At 41.7% G+C, this 25,251-nt stretch overlaps 1 protein-coding gene across 1 annotated transcript in view; it reads right to left on the bottom strand.

Moving 5' to 3' along the window:
- CFAP69 (cilia and flagella associated protein 69) overlaps positions 1-1,505 on the bottom strand; it is a 29,142-nt gene extending 27,637 nt beyond the window's left edge. Inside the window, exon 1 of the mRNA XM_072154236.1 lies at positions 1,264-1,505. Within this exon, the coding sequence (XP_072010337.1) occupies positions 1,264-1,464 (201 nt within the window). The 5' untranslated portion in view covers positions 1,465-1,505. The remainder of the gene's footprint in view (positions 1-1,263) is intronic.
- Between the last annotated feature and the right edge of the window lie 23,746 nt (positions 1,506-25,251).

Here is a 25,251-nt window from a genome sequence, read left to right as displayed (position 1 = left end):
ATGAAAACCAAGTAACACACGAGACAGCGCAGGGATAATTTTGTGGTGACTGGAGAGAAATGGGACAGATATGGTGCAGCGCTTCTTCTGTGTAAAGGTTTGGTCTGGTACTGCAGCTTAAAGGGGTGTTCCTATTCCAGCAAATTAATGTTATTGTTTTTATGAAAAAAAGTTATACAATTTTCCAATATACATTCTGTAACAATTGCTCATAGTTTTCTAGATCTCTGCTTGCTGTCCTTCTACAGAAAGCTTCTGTCCACTGGAAGGAAACATAGAAATCTGACCATGGTCATAGAGAGTAATCAGAGCTGTGTGATATAACGAGCCGTGCACCTGTGTGACCAGGGTCAGATTTCTCACCACTGGAAGGAAACATAGAAGCTTTCTATAGAATGACAGCAAGCAGAGATCTAGAAAACTGTGGGGAATTTATACAGAATGTATATTGGGAAATTGTATAACTTTTTATCATAAAAACAATATCATTAATTTGCTGGAATAGGAACATCCCTTTAAGCTGCAGTACCAGACCAAACCTTTACACATAAGAGGCGCTGCGCCATATCTGTCCCAATTCTCTCCAGTCGCTTTATAAATCAAGTTGCCTTAAAATTATCTTGTGTGTTACTTGATTTTTATGTTGCTGTTTGCTCACTCATGTTCTCTAACAATAACATTTATTTGCTCTAATGGGAACACCCCATTAGAGCAATTGGCGTTAATTGCAGCAATTGTTAGGTCAGTGTCACTTATCACTAGTCTGGTTTTGATAGTTACCAGTCTACCTAAGCAAACAGCGCCTCCCTTGATCATAGGCTGTGCCTGGTACTGCGGCTTTGTACTATTCTATACTATGTGAGTGGTCTCTCCATGTGCATCAAAGTGAAAACTCACTTTACATTTATTATGCCCTCCCACGACCATATAACAAGCCATTTATATAAAGTATCCCATTCAATATATAATTTATCACAGCTTTGATGGCGGCCAAGCTCCTGTGATGGGGGACATTTTTGTTGTATTATTACTCCCTCTAGTGTTAGTTCTAAGTCCAAACACTAGAGCCCCAAAGAGCGAAAGCCCCGCCCCTCCCGTCAGTGTGCGCACAGCCCCGCCCCTCCCATCAGTGTGCGCACAGCCCCGCCCCTCCCATCAGTGTGTGCACAGCCCCGCCCCTCCCGTCAGTGTGCGCACAGCCCCGCCCCTCCCGTCAGTGTGTGCACAGCGCCGCCCTGGCCGGGAGGTGTAATGACACGTTACCTCTTTCTGCACCAGGTCGGTGTCGGTGACCAGTAGCCGCACCACCGGGCGCCCGTTCTGTTTGGCCTCTGTCAGGGTCATGCTGCTGCTCTGCACCGGGGCCCGGGTCACCTCCTGCGGGGCGGGCATGGCCGGGAAGAGGACGGGGGAGCCGCCTGTGATCGGAGCCTTCCCGGGAGTCCTCGGCGGCACCAACAACATGCGTTACCGTAGCGACATGCCCCGCCCCCTCCCTCCCTACGGGGCTTCCCCCGTGTGTAATGTGAACAGCGGCAGAATCCGTGCGTCTATACAGCCGCAATCCTTATCCTATCCACTGCTTATAGCTAACTCCTCAATGGCCAAAACTCTTATTTTTGTTGTTTGTTGTATTCAGGAACAAAATGATACATTATTAATCTTCCAGTTCTGTTTTTAAATGTGCATATTATATAAAAAATTATTAACCCCTTATCACACCTATTTTCCATGTTGTTAATGCCCAGGCCATTACAGAGCTATAACTTCTTTATAATCTGGGGGTCTAGTTTTTTTTGGGACAAATTGAAGTTTTTAATATCACAATTCTTGGGTCATACCTCCTACTCTTGAACTTTGTCGTGAAAACTAAATAACAGAAGAAAAACTTTTTTCTCTGGGTCATATAAATAAAGGAATTATTATATTATAAACATAGAGGTTTTTAAAAAAAAATTAAAAAATTACTTTTCTTTACATAATTTAATTTTTGAAAGTTTTTGTCAGTGTGGGGTCTTATTTTTTTTGCAAAAAGACCGGTAGATCTTGTTTGTAGACGCTTGGGGCTCATAAAGTTTTAAAATCTAATTGTTGATATAATTTTTTTGCATAAGGAATGTCAATACGGTCATGTTTTTTTGTTTAATTTTTTTAAAAGTTTTTTGTCGTACGGGATAAATACTACTATAGTTTTGTAGCCTGGGTTCGTGTGGGGTGGAGGTACAAAATGTATATGATTTTTTTTTATGTAGGGGCAGGCAATTTTTGTGTGTTGATGTTTTTTGTAACTTTTTTTTTAGACTTTATTGTTTTTTTTTTATATATATATAAAACACATTTTTTTTACATATACCAAAGAGTGGCAGAGGGGGGCGCACTCCGTCTGCAGGTCCAAAGAAAACTCAATCCATAATTGTCTCTGGTATCTAAGGGGTAGAGATGAGTGGACATGGGTTTCGTGCACCCAGGTCATATTGGCGGATTGGTGGCCGAACAGCCACTGACGCACAGCCATGGGGGGGGGGGGTCCGCCATTATGTCCAGGTCACATGGGTCACACCAGAAAACCCGAACTGAAACATCTCCACATCTTCCGATCCCGGTTGTTAGAGCCGGGGCTCAGCTGTGATGACTCAGTCCCAGCAGCAGCAGGACACTATGTCCTGCAATCTTTTTCTGATGCGGAGCCGTAGAAAGGAGTCACATTACGAGAAGTACCTTCAGGCTGCGTTCACACGTTACGTTTTGTTTGCGTTTAACGCACTCATTTTTAAACAACTGAAGAGGAGATTTGCCTAGTTACATTGTTGGCTACAAAACACATGTGTTAACACTTTGTTAACAAATGCATGTGATAACAAAGCGTTAACGCATGCATTTTGCAAACGTAATGTTGCCAACAATGTAACTAGGCAAATCTCTTCAGCTTTTTTAAAAACGCATGCGTTAAAAACGCAAACATAACGCATTGTGTGACCGCAGCCTCAATGACTGCCGTAAGAAGCTGAATATGGGTTCTTTAATTTTATTAAACAGGTTTTATGGATGTATTACAGAAAAAAAAGTTCATATGTGGGCCCGGTACTGGTTTTTACCGACCTGAGTCCAGCGAGAAGTTTCGGGGGGTCATGGAATCAGCTTCAGCCAATTAGCGGCCTCCTCGGAAAACTCATCAAAGTTTAAGTTTCAAATATTTAGTTCTGTGTTTCTATTGTATTTATTGTATCAATTATTTTAATCAATTCCGTATATAGTCATATAATGTGATTAGATTCTGTATCTCACTGTGACCCATAATAAAAATGACGCGTCTCTCTGTTCTTTGTAGGGGGGAAAACTTACCAAATTGTCAGCGTATCAAAGACTTCTGTTCCCCTCTGTAGCTGGTGCCTCTAATGGCGCCATGTGTAGCTTTCTAGACTTTTTGAAGATTCCTGTATAATATAACTTCTCAATTTCACCTGAATTTACAAAAAAAACCTTCAGTTCTCAGGGATTGGAAAGTAAAGAAAACAATTATTTTTTGCTAAAATTTGTCATTTTTGGCTTCTCGGCTTTCAGAGAATTCAAGAAATGTGGTTGGGGAATGGGAGCGAGCCGGATCATGTCTGGCTGATAGATTATCTGCCTGCATCTTTGTGGTCTGGGACCAGGTTGTCCTAACAATCCCATGATGCCTCAGTACAGCATGACATGATCAGAGGACTGTGGTGGATACTGTATATAAGATCATATTCATTGTAAGGCTCATTTAGACGGACGTTTTTCTGGTCCGTTTTTTGCAGATGGCATACAGACCCATTGATTACTATGAGTCTGTTCACACGTCTGTTATTTTTCACGGATGTGGAGCATGCACTTTTTTTTCTCACACGAAGACCATGGACCTCCATAGAAGTCAGTGGGTATGCAAAAAAAAAAATGGACACCACACGGATGACATCGGTATAAGGTCCATATGTTGCAAAGCAACCAACTGGGGAGGGCAAAAAGTAGATTAGAATCCCATCCGTTTTTTTTTGTGTATGTGAAAAAAATGGATGACATATGGACGTTAAAACAGGGATGCGGATACAATACGGACTAAACACGGACATTACACGTCCACATATTTTGCAGATGCACAGCGGACACACCTGTCTGAATAAGAACTAATAAGACATTATCAGTACAGTACAGTACAGTACAGTGGGGCTCATTTACTAAGGGTCAGTGGAGCGCATTTCCGTTGGGTTTCCCGACAATTTCCGTTTTGCGCCGAATTTAACAGGGGTTTTTGACGCACGCGATCGGATTTTGGCGCATTGGCGCCGGCTTGCACATGACACAAATCGGGGGGTGGGGCGGTGGACAACCCAACGGATTCGGACAACGCGCAGGATTTAACATTTAGAATTGTGTCGCAGGACACGCACTTGCACGCGACACAAATCGGGGGGGGGGGGCTCGGCGGACACCCCGACGAATTTGGACAGAGCGCAGGATTTAACATTTAGAATTGTGTTGCTAGGCACGCACTTACATGCACCGGGAAGAAGAAGGTGAACTCGGGCAGAACTCGGGCGCACAAGCTATGTGAATCGCACCGGACATCTTTGTTGGACCTTCCGGATCGGGGATCTTGACAGGACCAGGTAAGTAAATTTGCCCCTTTGTGTCTCTCAGCATAGCAGGTAAAATCTACAGAATACTGCCTGCAGCTGCCACTAGGGGGCGCTACATGCAAAGAATTTGTCTTGCTCAAATTACCCGTATAGCATAAAAGTTTGTGCAAATGTTTGGAATTTTAGGTCAGGAATATGTTATAGGGACACAGCAAATTACCCTGAGGAATGTAAAAATTCAGATCCCTTTAAAAGCAACAGACGTCACTATTCATACAATGCCATCCTGGAGAGTAAAGAGGGTCTAGGAGGGTCTAGAGCAGTGATGGCTAACCTATGGCACTGGTGCCAGAGGTGGCACTCAGAGCCCTCTCTGTGGGCACTCAGGCCATCACCAGAGATGACTCCAGTTATCTTCCTGCAGTCCCAGACAGCCCAGGACTTGCTGTGCACAGAGGTATTTTAAAGTGACAGCTCTACCTGGGACTATTTTCTACTTTATTGGTGTCCTCGGGCTGGTGTCAATGAAAACTGTGACAGAGAAGGAAGTATAAATCACAAATTAAATTTCTAAGCTGGCACTTTGCGATAAATAAGCGGGTCTTGGTTGTAGTTTGGGCACTCGGTCTCTACAAGGTTCGCCATCACTGGTCTAGAGGTTGTCTCTTCCCCATAGGAGAAGGTCAGGACTATATATAATACAACAGATTTAAAGGGGTTTTCCAAGTTCAAAAGTATTTGTGACCTATCCATGTGTGATCAACACGCATGACACTCATCCGGATCAACTATTTGTCACTATGGAAGTGAGAAGTTGAAAAAAAAAAGTTTATACCACAAATCTACCACCAGGATGAAGGATTGTAAACCAAGCACACAGACAGCCCTTTTTGTAGCGTCTTACATAAAAAAGGTTTTAAAAGTTATGCAAATGAACTATAGATGTCATGGAACCTGGAGCCCCTCAGGCTCATTCGCATAATTTTTTAACTTTTTTTTTTTTTGTAAAAACAAGGGCATAAGAAGCTAAAAGAAGAGCAGATCCAGAGAGGGCACATACCAGTATGACAGTGTGCATGGTTTACAATCCTTTGTCCTGGTGGTAGATGTCCTTTAAGGGGTGTTCTCATGTTTAACCCCTTAAAGACTTGGCCCTTTTTCATTTGTGTGTTTCCTTTCTTTTTGGTCCCCACCTTCAAAAATCCATACATTTTTATTTTTCCATGTACAGGTGGTCCCCTACTTAAGAACACCTGACATACATACGACCCCTAGTTACAAACGGACCTCTGGATGTTGGTAAGTTACTGTACTTTAGCCTCAGGCTACAATAATCAGCTATAACAGTTATCACAGGCGTCTGTAATGAAGATTTATTGTTAATCCTGGTTCTTATGACAATCCAACATTTTTAAAATCCAATTGTCACAGAGACCAAAAAAATTTTTGACTGCGGTTACAATTATAAAATATACAGTTCCGACTTACATACAAACTAAACCTGCCATGTGCAGACTGTACAACTTTTTGATCACTTTTTCTTGCGAAATGGCAAAAAAAGTGGCGTGCTGGACATTTGAGCGCTATTTTCCGTTATGTGGTTCACTGCTGGGACGTTTGACAAGTGCTGATACCTAACAGGTTTATGATTTTACTTGTTTATTTCTATATGTGTTCAAGGGGAAAGGGTGTCATTAGAATTTTTAGGTTTTATCATTTTTTAGAGTTTTATTCACTATTTTCTAGACCCCCCCAAGGGTATTTTTTGGGGGTGAGGGGATGATGGGGGGAGGGGTAATCACTTCTACCATATACTGCAGTACTGGCTCTGGGAGACTCTTAGGGTGATGCCATACATGGTGTTTTTAGCCCGTTTTTGGGCAGTTTTTGGTAAGTGCGTTTTCAGATCGTAAAAAAGCATGCGTTTTTGTCAGTTTTTAATTGCGCAAATTCGGAAAACCGGACAAAAACGCTTGTGTTTTTTTACGATCTGAAAACGCACTAACCAAAAACTGCCCAAAAACGGCCTAAAAACGCCATGTATGGCATCACCCTAAGAGTCTCCCAGAGACAGTACTGCAGTATATGGTAGAAGTGATTACCCCTCCCCCCATCATCCCCCCACCCCCCAAAAATACCCTTGGGGGGTCTAGAAAATAGTGAAAAACGGCCTGAAAACGCCATGTGTGACATCACCCTTAGAGATTACAAGCAAAGGGGGAGTTTATCAATTTATTGTGTGCCGCTGTAAAATAAAGGCTACTCCCATCCTGCGGGATACATTAAGAGGCTTAGGCCACGGTTCGGACCTAGTGTAGTTTTGTGGAAAAAACCTGTAAGCAAATGTTCACCGTTTTTTTTAAAGTATGCTGCCCCTGGGTGGGAACACCCTGTGCCCGCCCACTTCACTAGCAACCACGCCCCTCCACGCCCACATGGCATGGAGGTGGCGTAGTCGCAAATATTAATTCCGCGCATCTATGCCAAAAACTGGTCTAGAAGCGCTGATAAATCTCCCCTAAAGTGTCTCAACCCTACGGATCACCCATGGATAGGTCACTAATAGGGCCTGAACACCCCTGTAAGTTGCGCCTCTGCCGGGATCAGACTGCACGCTCGGTGATGTAACTTCTCTGTAATTGTATACAGGGAATGATTGACATGTTGAACCCCATTCACATCACTGATCTCTGCAGAGAGTGCATTAAACTTTACCCAGCTGAGCTGACTTGGCTTATTTGTGCCCAGCTATTTGCCAATAGATAAGCTTCAATAGAGACAAAAATATCCTAACAGCTTAATGGACTGGAACAGGATCGGGAGCCTCCAGGCTGAAGGTCTTCTCTGTGTTGTTTCCAGAAGGTGTATATGACACATAGATGCGTCACACTTTGGCCTCCAGATGTGCAATATCCTGCTGGGAGCTGAAGTTACTGGAAAATGATGAAATATTGGGGGGGGGAATCAAAATAATTTCCACTATTGTGCAAAGAGAGGATCAAAAACAGCAAATTCCCGTCAGAGCTGGACTGAAATTTCATGTGGTCTTACTGTAACCGCTCTGTTATTGAGAAGCGATGATAACCTCACTTTTATTATACTCATATTCTTCTATTATAACATCCAACTTGTTTCTGTCTGCTATCCTGATTGTCGAAATCACTGGCACTTCATATACTGTAAGACTGTGCCTTAGGGGTCACAATGGAAGGTACTGGTATAGCTATAGTTTTGCATATGGTTCCAAATTGTGAGCAAAATTTATAACAGGACAAGGCAGAGGCAGGGCGGAACCCCCAATGAAATGACATGAGAAAGTCGCCTCAGGCGGCGCCCCCTGCTGAATCACGGGGGAGGGGCGGCATCTTGTGGCAGTAGTGCACTTCATTAAAGGGTGGCTCTGCTGGAATTTTCATTAAAAGGGGGGGTCTGCTGTGGATATTTAATTAAAGGGGGGCTCTCTCTATAATGCGGCATCTTTCTATAATTCGCCTGAGGCTACAGATAGGCTTGGTTCACCTCTCGGCACAGGAGAGGAGTCAGCCCGTGTCCTATGCAGCAGCATGCATTTCGTTGGCACTGTGCATGTACCGATCGCGGATGTTAACCCTTTCATCGCCGCAGACAAAGCTGCCGGCGGCATTAACGAGCCGGCGGCGCGTGGGCGCCGCCATCTTGGCTCCGATCACCGCTCCCCGTGACGTCATCGGGGAGCGGCAATCCGTTGCCATGACAGCCTCGGATCACACATTGATCCGAGGCTATCATGTTTTAGGCCATCTATTACAATGTGCGATCTGCACATTGTAATAGATGGTGTGCAAAATCCCCATATACTGCCATACTGTAGTATGGCAGTATATGGTAGGATCAATCAGAAACAACCTAGGGTTAAAGTACCCTAGGGAGTCTGAAAAATAGTAAAAAATTTTAATAAAAAAAAAATTAAAAATAATATTAAAAAAACCTAAAAATTCAAATCACCCCCCTTTCCCAAGAACTGATATAAATATAAATAAACAGTAAAAATCATAAACACATTAGGTATCGCTGCGTCCGAAAATGCCCGATCTATCAAAATATAAGAATGTTTTTTTTACTGCGTTTAACCCCGTAACGGAAAATAGTGCCCAAAGTCGCAAATGGCATTTTTTTGCCATTTTGAAAAATATAAAAAATTCAATAAAAAGTGATCAAAAGGTCGTACAATTCTAAAAATAAAAGCATTGAAAACGCCATCAAAAGTCGCAAAAAATGACACCACCCACAGCTCCATACACCAAAGTATGAAAAAGTTATTAGCGCAAGAAGACGGCAAAATGAAGATTTTTTTTTTTGTACAGGAGGTTTTAATTTTTGTAAATATATGAAAACATTATAAAACCTATACAAATTTGCAAAACCAAAAGAAAAAAGGAGATGTGTATGAATGACACAAAATAAACTTTATTGTAATATAACATTAAAACATACTTAAAAACCCAAAGAATGGGTACATATCACATGATCTCCCCAGAAGAATCACAAGTATAGATGGTAAAATCACCATTTAGAGCAACAATGAAGGTAAGTAGACATGGAAAAAGTGCACAACAGATATATATGTAGATCTAGGACCACGGAAATATATTAATAAATTATGTTGTAACCTCGAATAAAGTCAGTAAGAGGCCAGGTCCTAAAGTGTGCAAATCACAAGAAGGTAAAATGCAATGCTACATTACCAGGTAATGAGGTTCAATCTGGGAGAAGAAAAGACGCCCCACGCGTATCGCCCGACTCGGCGGGCTTCGTCAGGGGATAACAACACAATACATGGGATATGTTTAAATACCCTGGCCGCTCCGTCGCGGCGCAACCCACTTCCGCCCTATGATGATGTCATATCCGGTATTGTACCTCACGGAACGAGAAAACATGGCCGTGCGTTCCAAAAGGCCGGAAGTAAGTAAACAATACATGGAACTAGCGTTCCAGCGTAGCTGCGATTTAAAGAATTTTGAAGCCCACATGCGTGAACGAACTGGATACAATAACGTGTGCATACTAGACAAAGTGTGCAAGTAGGAGATATGTGTAGATAAAAATATGCAAAGTATATGAAGATCAATCGGCGATTATCGAGCGCATATAGATACAAAAAATCCATCTTACATGTATCAAATATATAAAACAATATACAACTAAGAAATTTTACACCAAGTGTCACCAAAATACAAAGGGTGTACAAGTGGATGAAAATACAAAATAGTGAAAAAAGATCGTAGGCCGGCGGAGAAAAAAGCGTGTGAACAACATAGTCATGAAGAATATCCAGTAGCGGCGCATAGGAATACATGAATAAAATTGTATCATTAGTCGGCGAGTATAAACAGGAAGTGATTAATTACACAAACTATCTAGGTAAGTATCGGCGCAATGACCTATAGAGTAAAAACCTATAGATACAAAGAAACGATTCGTAAGGCAGTGATATAACACCCAAGCGTGTAATAGAAACATTAATAATTAAAGACATATGACAATGCAGATCCACAAAGGAGATCTATCGTGGAAAAAAGGCAATTTGTTGTGTACTAAAGAGGCAATACGGAGCCGATAAATAAGATAATAATATAGGCGCCGCCTATAGAGAATGTCAACACAGTCTAATATTCTCCTACAGGGAGTCCCAGCTCGATCCAGCGAGCATGGAAGTGTAGGAGTAATATAAATGCGCGTATTAAGGGTTCTAATGCACTACATATTCAACCAATTAATATCCAGAGTACCAATTGTCAAAATATAACGTTAGTGTGATTGTCGAGGATCGACGAAGGCGGAAAAGAATGTGGGCTGGGCCACGGCGGAGCAGCCAGGGCACAAAAAGACGTAGGCTAAAAACACAGAGAAGTGTACAAAATACATATATCGCGAAGAAATTAGAAACATTGTAAATAAACAATAAACCGAACGATCACAAAAATATCATGATAAAAGAACCCAATCAGCAAATATGGTAGGGGGTCGGACCGGGACTGCGGGGCAATCGTGGTGCAGATGCTACATCAGGATAAATATTCATTGGGTAGATACAGCAGATAGAACAAATAAACTATTGAAGAATAGTAAGAACAGAAGCTAAAGTGCACTCAAAGAGAAGGGGGAGGTAACGGGTCCTGGCCAGGTGTTGATCACTTGGACATCGATGTTAGTGATGCACAGACTCTTCAGTTGGCGGGTCGCTTCAAATGTATTGACGGATGCTTCACCAATAACAACATCAGGTATGTCAGTAGCTTTGAGGAAATATGCTGAAGAATAAAAATTGAAATTAAAATAGAAGAACAATGGATAAAGAGGATGAGAGGGAGAAAAGTGGAGGAAACAAAAAAACTGAAAAACTTATATGTGAGCGATGATAATAAGGGGCCCAAATAAATAAACACCGTAAGGGGTCCGGAGAAAGGAGTGAGGATGTGAAAAGGAATATGGCTGAATACACAAGTGTGCAAAAACTAAGTAGGATGGTGAACAGACAAAGTAGAAAAAAATATGGCTGAGAATATCAGCCTGTAGGAGTGGTGATTGTGCAACCGGCCAGTGGTGACGACGTAAAAAAGTGAGCAATTAAAGATATTAATATATAGCATACCTAAAGCAGAAAAACAGAAAAAACAAAAGCAAAAAGCCAAAAATAAGAGGGACATACCGTTGGTACAGTTTGCAGGTCTATGTTCTGTAATGGCCAGTGAAGAGAAGTTCTTCATTCAATCCATTGGGTGCAGTGGTATTCAATATGTAAATCCACCTAGATTCCTGGCGCAATAAAAGAGGAATAATGTCCCCACCCCTATTGTTGAGTGTAACTTTTTCTAGGCCAATAATCTGGAGCCCTCGTGGGTTACCCCCATGGAACTGTAAGAAATGAAGTGCGACCGAGGTAAGTTTTTTGCCCTTTTGTTGATCAGAGGGGGCCATTCGAATTGTTGAAAGATGCTGCTGGCACCTCTTCCGAAGCTCCTGTGTGGTCTGTCCCACGTACAGTTTGCGACAGGGGCATACCAAGACGTAAATCACTCCTCGAGTTTTACAGTTGATATAGCTCCTGATTTTATATTTTTTCTTCAGTGCCTGATCCTCCAAGAACTCGGAGCGTAAAATAAAAGGGCAAACGGAACATCCCCCACAGGGGAAACAACCTTGTAATCGTGTCCCATGTCCAAGCAGAGTAGAAGGGCGTTGAAAGTGGCTGTTAGTCAGAGCATCCTTAAGATTCTTTGAGCGCCTCGCTGTAATGTGTGGCTTCTCAGTGAGGAATGGAATGAGTCTGCTGTCGCTCTTTAGGATGCTCCAGTTTTTTCCCAGGATGTCATAAATTTCCGACCACTGGTTGTTATAGGTCGTAATAAGCCTTGGTCTAGAGTCTGCTGGTCGTGCTTTGGTTTGGAGAAGTTGGTTACGTTCACTGCTCTTGGCCCGTAGAAAGCCCTGGGAGATGATCTTCCGAGGATAACCTCTTTTCCTAAATCGGGAAGTAAGGTCGTACGCATGTTGTTTGAAATCCTCCTCGCTGCTGCAATTCCGTTTAACCCGAAAAAATTGTCCAGCGGGTATGCCGTTCTTAAGATGGGTCGGATGGAAACTAGAAAAATGTAAGAGGCTATTAGAAGCCGTTGCTTTGCGATATAAAGATGTAGTCAGTTTAGGATGTACGTACCTAATTTTAATGTCCAGGAAATCCACTGAGACCTCCGAGATATGTGCAGTAAGTTTTATATTCCATGGGTTAGTATTGAGTTGGTTGATGAAATTCTGGCAGTCTTCAAGGTTACCTGTCCACAAGAGGAGAATGTCATCGATGTAACGATACCACCCCGCTACCCAGGTCTTGAAAGCGTCGAGGTGGTAGACAACATTCTCCTCCCACCACCCCATGAATAAATTTGCATAGGAGGGGGCACATTTGGCCCCCATGGCCGTACCTGAAACCTGCCTATAATAGACACGGTCAAAAAGAAAGTAGTTTTGATGTAAAACTAGGTACAGCAGGTCCAGCAAGAAGGAGTCATGCCTCCTGTCCATAGACCACTGTTTGTCCAGAAAATAAGTGATGGCAGCAATGCCTACCTGATGTCCAATAATCGTGTACAATGCTTCCACGTCAAGAGTGACCAACAGGATAGGAGTTGTGGTTGTAAATTCTTCGATTCTCTGGATAAGGTGTGTGGTGTCGCGGACATAAGAAGATAATTCGGTAACTAGGGGCTGAAGGAAAAAATCCAGATAAGTACAAAGTTTTTCATTCAACCCCCCAATCCCCGAGACAATCGGACGCCCTGGAGGCTTCACTATAGATTTGTGTACCTTCGGTAACATGTAGAAGGTCGGTGTTGTAGGTTTGTCCGTTGTGAGAAATTTTGCTTCATTCTTGTTCAGGATGCCCACTCTAAGAGCTGCTGCCAATAAACGATCAATCTTTCCTTTGAAGATAGAGGTAGGATCTGAGGGTAGAACGACATAGAATTGAGTGTTGCCCAACTGTCTCTTTGCCTCCTCTAGATATAGATCCAGGGGCCAGATGACAATGTTCCCCCCTTTGTCTGCTTCCTTAATCAGGAAGGACTGATTCCGTTTAAGGTTATTAAGTGCAGTGCGCTCTGATTTGGATAGATTTTCCATCTTGTTGTTGTCTGATTTGAGTGCCCTAATGTCTTGTAGAGTAGTCTCATAAAAGATCTGTAAGGCAGGGAACATCCTAAAACTAGGTGTACTATGGGATGGTGTACGAAGAATGAACTTTCTCCTACCTTGTTCGACCGGGGTCTCCTCAAGTAGGTCCAGAAGATCTCTAAGGACCTGTCTGTCTTCAAGTGGAAAGGAATCCAAAAGAGATGGTTGATGATATAACAACTTGAAGGCTAGTTGCCTACAGAACAAATACAAATCTTTAGTTAGAACGAACTTGTCCAAGCGATTCATGGGTGAAAAGGATAAGCCCCTCTTGAGTACAGAAAGCTCAGTAGCATTGAGCTGGTATGTGGACAGATTTATAATCTGAAGGTCACAAGTATTACCTCCATTTGTGGGCTTCCTGCTCCGGGTCGGTTTTTCTCGTTTGTAATTAGGCGACCAATCACGGTGTCTCGGGCCGCGTTTTTTGATGTTTTGCTGTCTAGTCGTAGAGTCGTCTTGAGATGAATCAGACTCACTCAGGTCCGTAGATTGTGAATCACACATCTCGGGATCAGTTGTTGGTTTACTTCGTGTGTTTTTGGAATAAAAGCGTCGACCATTGCCACGATGGGTCCAATGGTAGGCTTTATTTTTCTCGTAATCCCTCTTATCACGCTGTAGTTTGTGTTGTTTATTTTGAATAATGTTTTTCTCGTATTTCTCAATAGTTTCCTGAAGTTGTTTGCGAAACGGCTCTACCAGTGTCGTCGCGTCATATCCCGTTAAACGGGATTCCAGTTTCTTTATCTCCTCTCGCTGGCAGTTTAGTAGCTCCCTGTCATGGTTGAGCAGCATATTAACCAAAATCAATGAACACTGAGCAAGGCCTTTCTCCCAGTTGGTTTTTTCTTCGTGATCCACTTCCCAAGAGGGAAAGATCTGTACCCGCAAACCTCTAGGGAAGATTTTTAATTTAAGATATTCTTCCAGTGTCCGGATATTCCACCAGAGCCTGGTAATGGCTTTATGCTGTGTGGTAAGGTCATTAGATATTTTGTTGAAGTCCTGGTTGGTGGTGGACTCAGCTGTTTCATGAAAGATACTCACAAATTGATTGTTCCAGGCATTCTCTCGGGCCTGTAAGTCCATAATGTCCGGCCAGAAACCAAAAAAGGGGGGGATTGGGTTCTAGAAAATATACATTTAGTTTATAAACGTGATCAAAGAGATGTATACAGTAATAATAAACTACCCCAGAAAAGATAGGGAATAAACCCTAAACCAGAAATAAATTATGTACTTGAGAAGATGGGGCAATAATATACCATAAGGAGGTTCAGTCACACATCCAAAAAGTAGCAATGCAAAACCAAAAGAAAAAAGGAGATGTGTATGAATGACACAAAATAAACTTTATTGTAATATAACATTAAAACATACTTAAAAACCCAAAGAATGGGTACATATCACATGATCTCCCCAGAAGAATCACAAGTATAGATGGTAAAATCACCATTTAGAGCAACAATGAAGGTAAGTAGACATGGAAAAAGTGCACAACAGATATATATGTAGATCTAGGACCACGGAAATATATTAATAAATTATGTTGTAACCTCGAATAAAGTCAGTAAGAGGCCAGGTCCTAAAGTGTGCAAATCACAAGAAGGTAAAATGCAATGCTACATTACCAGGTAATGAGGTTCAATCTGGGAGAAGAAAAGACGCCCCACGCGTATCGCCCGACTCGGCGGGCTTCGTCAGGGGATAACAACACAATACATGGGATATGTTTAAATACCCTGGCCGCTCCGTCGCGGCGCAACCCACTTCCGCCCTATGATGATGTCATATCCGGTATTGTACCTCACGGAACGAGAAAACATGGCCGTGCGTTCCAAAAGGCCGGAAGTAAGTAAACAATACATGGAACTAGCGTTCCAGCGTAGCTGCGATTTAAAGAATTTTGAAGCCCACATGCGTGAACGAACTGGATACAATAACGTGTGCATACTAGACAAAGTGTGCAAGTAGGAGATATGTGTAGATAAAAATATGCAAAGTATATGAAGATCAATCGGCGATTATCGAGCGCATATAGATACAAAAAATCCATCTTACATGTATCAAATATATAAAACAATATACAACTAAGAAATTTTACACCAAGTGTCACCAAAATACAAAGGGTGTACAAGTGGATGAAAATACAAAATAGTGAAAAAAGATCGTAGGCCGGCGGAGAAAAAAGCGTGTGAACAACATAGTCATGAAGAATATCCAGTAGCGGCGCATAGGAATACATGAATAAAATTGTATCATTAGTCGGCGAGTATAAACAGGAAGTGATTAATTACACAAACTATCTAGGTAAGTATCGGCGCAATGACCTATAGAGTAAAAACCTATAGATACAAAGAAACGATTCGTAAGGCAGTGATATAACACCCAAGCGTGTAATAGAAACATTAATAATTAAAGACATATGACAATGCAGATCCACAAAGGAGATCTATCGTGGAAAAAAGGCAATTTGTTGTGTACTAAAGAGGCAATAGGGAGCCGATAAATAAGATAATAATATAGGCGCCGCCTATAGAGAATGTCAACACAGTCTAATATTCTCCTACAGGGAGTCCCAGCTCGATCCAGCGAGCATGGAAGTGTAGGAGTAATATAAATGCGCGTATTAAGGGTTCTAATGCACTACATATTCAACCAATTAATATCCAGAGTACCAATTGTCAAAATATAACGTTAGTGTGATTGTCGAGGATCGACGAAGGCGGAAAAGAATGTGGGCTGGGCCACGGCGGAGCAGCCAGGGCACAAAAAGACGTAGGCTAAAAACACAGAGAAGTGTACAAAATACATATATCGCGAAGAAATTAGAAACATTGTAAATAAACAATAAACCGAACGATCACAAAAATATCATGATAAAAGAACCCAATCAGCAAATATGGTAGGGGGTCGGACCGGGACTGCGGGGCAATCGTGGTGCAGATGCTACATCAGGATAAATATTCATTGGGTAGATACAGCAGATAGAACAAATAAACTATTGAAGAATAGTAAGAACAGAAGCTAAAGTGCACTCAAAGAGAAGGGGGAGGTAACGGGTCCTGGCCAGGTGTTGATCACTTGGACATCGATGTTAGTGATGCACAGACTCTTCAGTTGGCGGGTCGCTTCAAATGTATTGACGGATGCTTCACCAATAACAACATCAGGTATGTCAGTAGCTTTGAGGAAATATGCTGAAGAATAAAAATTGAAATTAAAATAGAAGAACAATGGATAAAGAGGATGAGAGGGAGAAAAGTGGAGGAAACAAAAAAACTGAAAAACTTATATGTGAGCGATGATAATAAGGGGCCCAAATAAATAAACACCGTAAGGGGTCCGGAGAAAGGAGTGAGGATGTGAAAAGGAATATGGCTGAATACACAAGTGTGCAAAAACTAAGTAGGATGGTGAACAGACAAAGTAGAAAAAAATATGGCTGAGAATATCAGCCTGTAGGAGTGGTGATTGTGCAACCGGCCAGTGGTGACGACGTAAAAAAGTGAGCAATTAAAGATATTAATATATAGCATACCTAAAGCAGAAAAACAGAAAAAACAAAAGCAAAAAGCCAAAAATAAGAGGGACATACCGTTGGTACATTTCTTACAGTTCCATGGGGGTAACCCACGAGGGCTCCAGATTATTGGCCTAGAAAAAGTTACACTCAACAATAGGGGTGGGGACATTATTCCTCTTTTATTGCGCCAGGAATCTAGGTGGATTTACATATTGAATACCACTGCACCCAATGGATTGAATGAAGAACTTCTCTTCACTGGCCATTACAGAACATAGACCTGCAAACTGTACCAACGGTATGTCCCTCTTATTTTTGGCTTTTTGCTTTTGTTTTTTCTGTTTTTCTGCTTTAGGTATGCTATATATTAATATCTTTAATTGCTCACTTTTTTACGTCGTCACCACTGGCCGGTTGCACAATCACCACTCCTACAGGCTGATATTCTCAGCCATATTTTTTTCTACTTTGTCTGTTCACCATCCTACTTAGTTTTTGCACACTTGTGTATTCAGCCATATTCCTTTTCACATCCTCACTCCTTTCTCCGGACCCCTTACGGTGTTTATTTATTTGGGCCCCTTATTATCATCGCTCACATATAAGTTTTTCAGTTTTTTTGTTTCCTCCACTTTTCTCCCTCTCATCCTCTTTATCCATTGTTCTTCTATTTTAATTTCAATTTTTATTCTTCAGCATATTTCCTCAAAGCTACTGACATACCTGATGTTGTTATTGGTGAAGCATCCGTCAATACATTTGAAGCGACCCGCCAACTGAAGAGTCTGTGCATCACTAACATCGATGTCCAAGTGATCAACACCTGGCCAGGACCCGTTACCTCCCCCTTCTCTTTGAGTGCACTTTAGCTTCTGTTCTTACTATTCTTCAATAGTTTATTTGTTCTATCTGCTGTATCTACCCAATGAATATTTATCCTGATGTAGCATCTGCACCACGATTGCCCCGCAGTCCCGGTCCGACCCCCTACCATATTTGCTGATTGGGTTCTTTTATCATGATATTTTTGTGATCGTTCGGTTTATTGTTTATTTACAATGTTTCTAATTTCTTCGCGATATATGTATTTTGTACACTTCTCTGTGTTTTTAGCCTACGTCTTTTTGTGCCCTGGCTGCTCCGCCGTGGCCCAGCCCACATTCTTTTCCGCCTTCGTCGATCCTCGACAATCACACTAACGTTATATTTTGACAATTGGTACTCTGGATATTAATTGGTTGAATATGTAGTGCATTAGAACCCTTAATACGCGCATTTATATTACTCCTACACTTCCATGCTCGCTGGATCGAGCTGGGACTCCCTGTAGGAGAATATTAGACTGTGTTGACATTCTCTATAGGCGGCGCCTATATTATTATCTTATTTATCGGCTCCGTATTGCCTCTTTAGTACACAACAAATTGCCTTTTTTCCACGATAGATCTCCTTTGTGGATCTGCATTGTCATATGTCTTTAATTATTAATGTTTCTATTACACGCTTGGGTGTTATATCACTGCCTTACGAATCGTTTCTTTGTATCTATAGGTTTTTACTCTATAGGTCATTGCGCCGATACTTACCTAGATAGTTTGTGTAATTAATCACTTCCTGTTTATACTCGCCGACTAATGATACAATTTTATTCATGTATTCCTATGCGCCGCTACTGGATATTCTTCATGACTATGTTGTTCACACGCTTTTTTCTCCGCCGGCCTACGATCTTTTTTCACTATTTTGTATTTTCATCCACTTGTACACCCTTTGTATTTTGGTGACACTTGGTGTAAAATTTCTTAGTTGTATATTGTTTTATATATTTGATACATGTAAGATGGATTTTTTGTATCTATATGCGCTCGATAATCGCCGATTGATCTTCATATACTTTGCATATTTTTATCTACACATATCTCCTACTTGCACACTTTGTCTAGTATGCACACGTTATTGTATCCAGTTCGTTCACGCATGTGGGCTTCAAAATTCTTTAAATCGCAGCTACGCTGGAACGCTAGTTCCATGTATTGTTTACTTACTTCCGGCCTTTTGGAACGCACGGCCATGTTTTCTCGTTCCGTGAGGTACAATACCGGATATGACATCATCATAGGGCGGAAGTGGGTTGCGCCGCGACGGAGCGGCCAGGGTATTTAAACATATCCCATGTATTGTGTTGTTATCCCCTGACGAAGCCCGCCGAGTCGGGCGATACGCGTGGGGCGTCTTTTCTTCTCCCAGATTGAACCTCATTACCTGGTAATGTAGCATTGCATTTTACCTTCTTGTGATTTGCACACTTTAGGACCTGGCCTCTTACTGACTTTATTCGAGGTTACAACATAATTTATTAATATATTTCCGTGGTCCTAGATCTACATATATATCTGTTGTGCACTTTTTCCATGTCTACTTACCTTCATTGTTGCTCTAAATGGTGATTTTACCATCTATACTTGTGATTCTTCTGGGGAGATCATGTGATATGTACCCATTCTTTGGGTTTTTAAGTATGTTTTAATGTTATATTACAATAAAGTTTATTTTGTGTCATTCATACACATCTCCTTTTTTCTTTTGGTTTTGCATTGCTACTTTTTGGATGTGTGACTGAACCTCCTTATGGTATATTATTGCCCCATCTTCTCAAGTACATAATTTATTTCTGGTTTAGGGTTTATTCCCTATCTTTTCTGGGGTAGTTTATTATTACTGTATACATCTCTTTGATCACGTTTATAAACTAAATGTATATTTTCTAGAACCCAATCCCCCCCTTTTTTGGTTTCTGGCCGGACATTATGGACTTACAGGCCCGAGAGAATGCCTGGAACAATCAATTTGTGAGTATCTTTCATGAAACAGCTGAGTCCACCACCAACCAGGACTTCAACAAAATATCTAATGACCTTACCACACAGCATAAAGCCATTACCAGGCTCTGGTGGAATATCCGGACACTGGAAGAATATCTTAAATTAAAAATCTTCCCTAGAGGTTTGCGGGTACAGATCTTTCCCTCTTGGGAAGTGGATCACGAAGAAAAAACCAACTGGGAGAAAGGCCTTGCTCAGTGTTCATTGATTTTGGTTAATATGCTGCTCAACCATGACAGGGAGCTACTAAACTGCCAGCGAGAGGAGATAAAGAAACTGGAATCCCGTTTAACGGGATATGACGCGACGACACTGGTAGAGCCGTTTCGCAAACAACTTCAGGAAACTATTGAGAAATACGAGAAAAACATTATTCAAAATAAACAACACAAACTACAGCGTGATAAGAGGGATTACGAGAAAAATAAAGCCTACCATTGGACCCATCGTGGCAATGGTCGACGCTTTTATTCCAAAAACACACGAAGTAAACCAACAACTGATCCCGAGATGTGTGATTCACAATCTACGGACCTGAGTGAGTCTGATTCATCTCAAGACGACTCTACGACTAGACAGCAAAACATCAAAAAACGCGGCCCGAGACACCGTGATTGGTCGCCTAATTACAAACGAGAAAAACCGACCCGGAGCAGGAAGCCCACAAATGGAGGTAATACTTGTGACCTTCAGATTATAAATCTGTCCACATACCAGCTCAATGCTACTGAGCTTTCTGTACTCAAGAGGGGCTTATCCTTTTCACCCATGAATCGCTTGGACAAGTTCGTTCTAACTAAAGATTTGTATTTGTTCTGTAGGCAACTAGCCTTCAAGTTGTTATATCATCAACCATCTCTTTTGGATTCCTTTCCACTTGAAGACAGACAGGTCCTTAGAGATCTTCTGGACCTACTTGAGGAGACCCCGGTCGAACAAGGTAGGAGAAAGTTCATTCTTCGTACACCATCCCATAGTACACCTAGTTTTAGGATGTTCCCTGCCTTACAGATCTTTTATGAGACTACTCTACAAGACATTAGGGCACTCAAATCAGACAACAACAAGATGGAAAATCTATCCAAATCAGAGCGCACTGCACTTAATAACCTTAAACGGAATCAGTCCTTCCTGATTAAGGAAGCAGACAAAGGGGGGAACATTGTCATCTGGCCCCTGGATCTATATCTAGAGGAGGCAAAGAGACAGTTGGGCAACACTCAATTCTATGTCGTTCTACCCTCAGATCCTACCTCTATCTTCAAAGGAAAGATTGATCGTTTATTGGCAGCAGCTCTTAGAGTGGGCATCCTGAACAAGAATGAAGCAAAATTTCTCACAACGGACAAACCTACAACACCGACCTTCTACATGTTACCGAAGGTACACAAATCTATAGTGAAGCCTCCAGGGCGTCCGATTGTCTCGGGGATTGGGGGGTTGAATGAAAAACTTTGTACTTATCTGGATTTTTTCCTTCAGCCCCTAGTTACCGAATTATCTTCTTATGTCCGCGACACCACACACCTTATCCAGAGAATCGAAGAATTTACAACCACAACTCCTATCCTGTTGGTCACTCTTGACGTGGAAGCATTGTACACGATTATTGGACATCAGGTAGGCATTGCTGCCATCACTTATTTTCTGGACAAACAGTGGTCTATGGACAGGAGGCATGACTCCTTCTTGCTGGACCTGCTGTACCTAGTTTTACATCAAAACTACTTTCTTTTTGACCGTGTCTATTATAGGCAGGTTTCAGGTACGGCCATGGGGGCCAAATGTGCCCCCTCCTATGCAAATTTATTCATGGGGTGGTGGGAGGAGAATGTTGTCTACCACCTCGACGCTTTCAAGACCTGGGTAGCGGGGTGGTATCGTTACATCGATGACATTCTCCTCTTGTGGACAGGTAACCTTGAAGACTGCCAGAATTTCATCAACCAACTCAATACTAACCCATGGAATATAAAACTTACTGCACATATCTCGGAGGTCTCAGTGGATTTCCTGGACATTAAAATTAGGTACGTACATCCTAAACTGACTACATCTTTATATCGCAAAGCAACGGCTTCTAATAGCCTCTTACATTTTTCTAGTTTCCATCCGACCCATCTTAAGAACGGCATACCCGCTGGACAATTTTTTCGGGTTAAACGGAATTGCAGCAGCGAGGAGGATTTCAAACAACATGCGTACGACCTTACTTCCCGATTTAGGAAAAGAGGTTATCCTCGGAAGATCATCTCCCAGGGCTTTCTACGGGCCAAGAGCAGTGAACGTAACCAACTTCTCCAAACCAAAGCACGACCAGCAGACTCTAGACCAAGGCTTATTACGACCTATAACAACCAGTGGTCGGAAATTTATGACATCCTGGGAAAAAACTGGAGCATCCTAAAGAGCGACAGCAGACTCATTCCATTCCTCACTGAGAAGCCACACATTACAGCGAGGCGCTCAAAGAATCTTAAGGATGCTCTGACTAACAGCCACTTTCAACGCCCTTCTACTCTGCTTGGACATGGGACACGATTACAAGGTTGTTTCCCCTGTGGGGGATGTTCCGTTTGCCCTTTTATTTTACGCTCCGAGTTCTTGGAGGATCAGGCACTGAAGAAAAAATATAAAATCAGGAGCTATATCAACTGTAAAACTCGAGGAGTGATTTACGTCTTGGTATGCCCCTGTCGCAAACTGTACGTGGGACAGACCACACAGGAGCTTCGGAAGAGGTGCCAGCAGCATCTTTCAACAATTCGAATGGCCCCCTCTGATCAACAAAAGGGCAAAAAACTTACCTCGGTCGCACTTCATTTCTTACAGTTCCATGGGGGTAACCCACGAGGGCTCCAGATTATTGGCCTAGAAAAAGTTACACTCAACAATAGGGGTGGGGACATTATTCCTCTTTTATTGCGCCAGGAATCTAGGTGGATTTACATATTGAATACCACTGCACCCAATGGATTGAATGAAGAACTTCTCTTCACTGGCCATTACAGAACATAGACCTGCAAACTGTACCAACGGTATGTCCCTCTTATTTTTGGCTTTTTGCTTTTGTTTTTTCTGTTTTTCTGCTTTAGGTATGCTATATATTAATATCTTTAATTGCTCACTTTTTTACGTCGTCACCACTGGCCGGTTGCACAATCACCACTCCTACAGGCTGATATTCTCAGCCATATTTTTTTCTACTTTGTCTGTTCACCATCCTACTTAGTTTTTGCACACTTGTGTATTCAGCCATATTCCTTTTCACATCCTCACTCCTTTCTCCGGACCCCTTACGGTGTTTATTTATTTGGGCCCCTTATTATCATCGCTCACATATAAGTTTTTCAGTTTTTTTGTTTCCTCCACTTTTCTCCCTCTCATCCTCTTTATCCATTGTTCTTCTATTTTAATTTCAATTTTTATTCTTCAGCATATTTCCTCAAAGCTACTGACATACCTGATGTTGTTATTGGTGAAGCATCCGTCAATACATTTGAAGCGACCCGCCAACTGAAGAGTCTGTGCATCACTAACATCGATGTCCAAGTGATCAACACCTGGCCAGGACCCGTTACCTCCCCCTTCTCTTTGAGTGCACTTTAGCTTCTGTTCTTACTATTCTTCAATAGTTTATTTGTTCTATCTGCTGTATCTACCCAATGAATATTTATCCTGATGTAGCATCTGCACCACGATTGCCCCGCAGTCCCGGTCCGACCCCCTACCATATTTGCTGATTGGGTTCTTTTATCATGATATTTTTGTGATCGTTCGGTTTATTGTTTATTTACAATGTTTCTAATTTCTTCGCGATATATGTATTTTGTACACTTCTCTGTGTTTTTAGCCTACGTCTTTTTGTGCCCTGGCTGCTCCGCCGTGGCCCAGCCCACATTCTTTTCCGCCTTCGTCGATCCTCGACAATCACACTAACGTTATATTTTGACAATTGGTACTCTGGATATTAATTGGTTGAATATGTAGTGCATTAGAACCCTTAATACGCGCATTTATATTACTCCTACACTTCCATGCTCGCTGGATCGAGCTGGGACTCCCTGTAGGAGAATATTAGACTGTGTTGACATTCTCTATAGGCGGCGCCTATATTATTATCTTATTTATCGGCTCCCTATTGCCTCTTTAGTACACAACAAATTGCCTTTTTTCCACGATAGATCTCCTTTGTGGATCTGCATTGTCATATGTCTTTAATTATTAATGTTTCTATTACACGCTTGGGTGTTATATCACTGCCTTACGAATCGTTTCTTTGTATCTATAGGTTTTTACTCTATAGGTCATTGCGCCGATACTTACCTAGATAGTTTGTGTAATTAATCACTTCCTGTTTATACTCGCCGACTAATGATACAATTTTATTCATGTATTCCTATGCGCCGCTACTGGATATTCTTCATGACTATGTTGTTCACACGCTTTTTTCTCCGCCGGCCTACGATCTTTTTTCACTATTTTGTATTTTCATCCACTTGTACACCCTTTGTATTTTGGTGACACTTGGTGTAAAATTTCTTAGTTGTATATTGTTTTATATATTTGATACATGTAAGATGGATTTTTTGTATCTATATGCGCTCGATAATCGCCGATTGATCTTCATATACTTTGCATATTTTTATCTACACATATCTCCTACTTGCACACTTTGTCTAGTATGCACACGTTATTGTATCCAGTTCGTTCACGCATGTGGGCTTCAAAATTCTTTAAATCGCAGCTACGCTGGAACGCTAGTTCCATGTATTGTTTACTTACTTCCGGCCTTTTGGAACGCACGGCCATGTTTTCTCGTTCCGTGAGGTACAATACCGGATATGACATCATCATAGGGCGGAAGTGGGTTGCGCCGCGACGGAGCGGCCAGGGTATTTAAACATATCCCATGTATTGTGTTGTTATCCCCTGACGAAGCCCGCCGAGTCGGGCGATACGCGTGGGGCGTCTTTTCTTCTCCCAGATTGAACCTCATTACCTGGTAATGTAGCATTGCATTTTACCTTCTTGTGATTTGCACACTTTAGGACCTGGCCTCTTACTGACTTTATTCGAGGTTACAACATAATTTATTAATATATTTCCGTGGTCCTAGATCTACATATATATCTGTTGTGCACTTTTTCCATGTCTACTTACCTTCATTGTTGCTCTAAATGGTGATTTTACCATCTATACTTGTGATTCTTCTGGGGAGATCATGTGATATGTACCCATTCTTTGGGTTTTTAAGTATGTTTTAATGTTATATTACAATAAAGTTTATTTTGTGTCATTCATACACATCTCCTTTTTTCTTTTGGTTTTGCATTGCTACTTTTTGGATGTGTGACTGAACCTCCTTATGGTATATTATTGCCCCATCTTCTCAAGTACATAACCTATACAAATTTGGTATCCATGTGATCGTATTGACCCAATGAAGAAATTAGACATGTCATTTGGAGCGCACAGTGAAAGACGTAAAATCCACGCCCACAAGAAAACGGCGCAAATGCGT

Source organism: Engystomops pustulosus, chromosome 5 (assembly GCF_040894005.1).
Source record: "Engystomops pustulosus chromosome 5, aEngPut4.maternal, whole genome shotgun sequence".
NCBI classification, from domain to species: Eukaryota; Metazoa; Chordata; class Amphibia; order Anura; family Leptodactylidae; genus Engystomops; species Engystomops pustulosus.
Note: the sequence above shows the minus strand (reverse complement) of the source record. Positions and strands in the feature narration are given on the sequence as shown.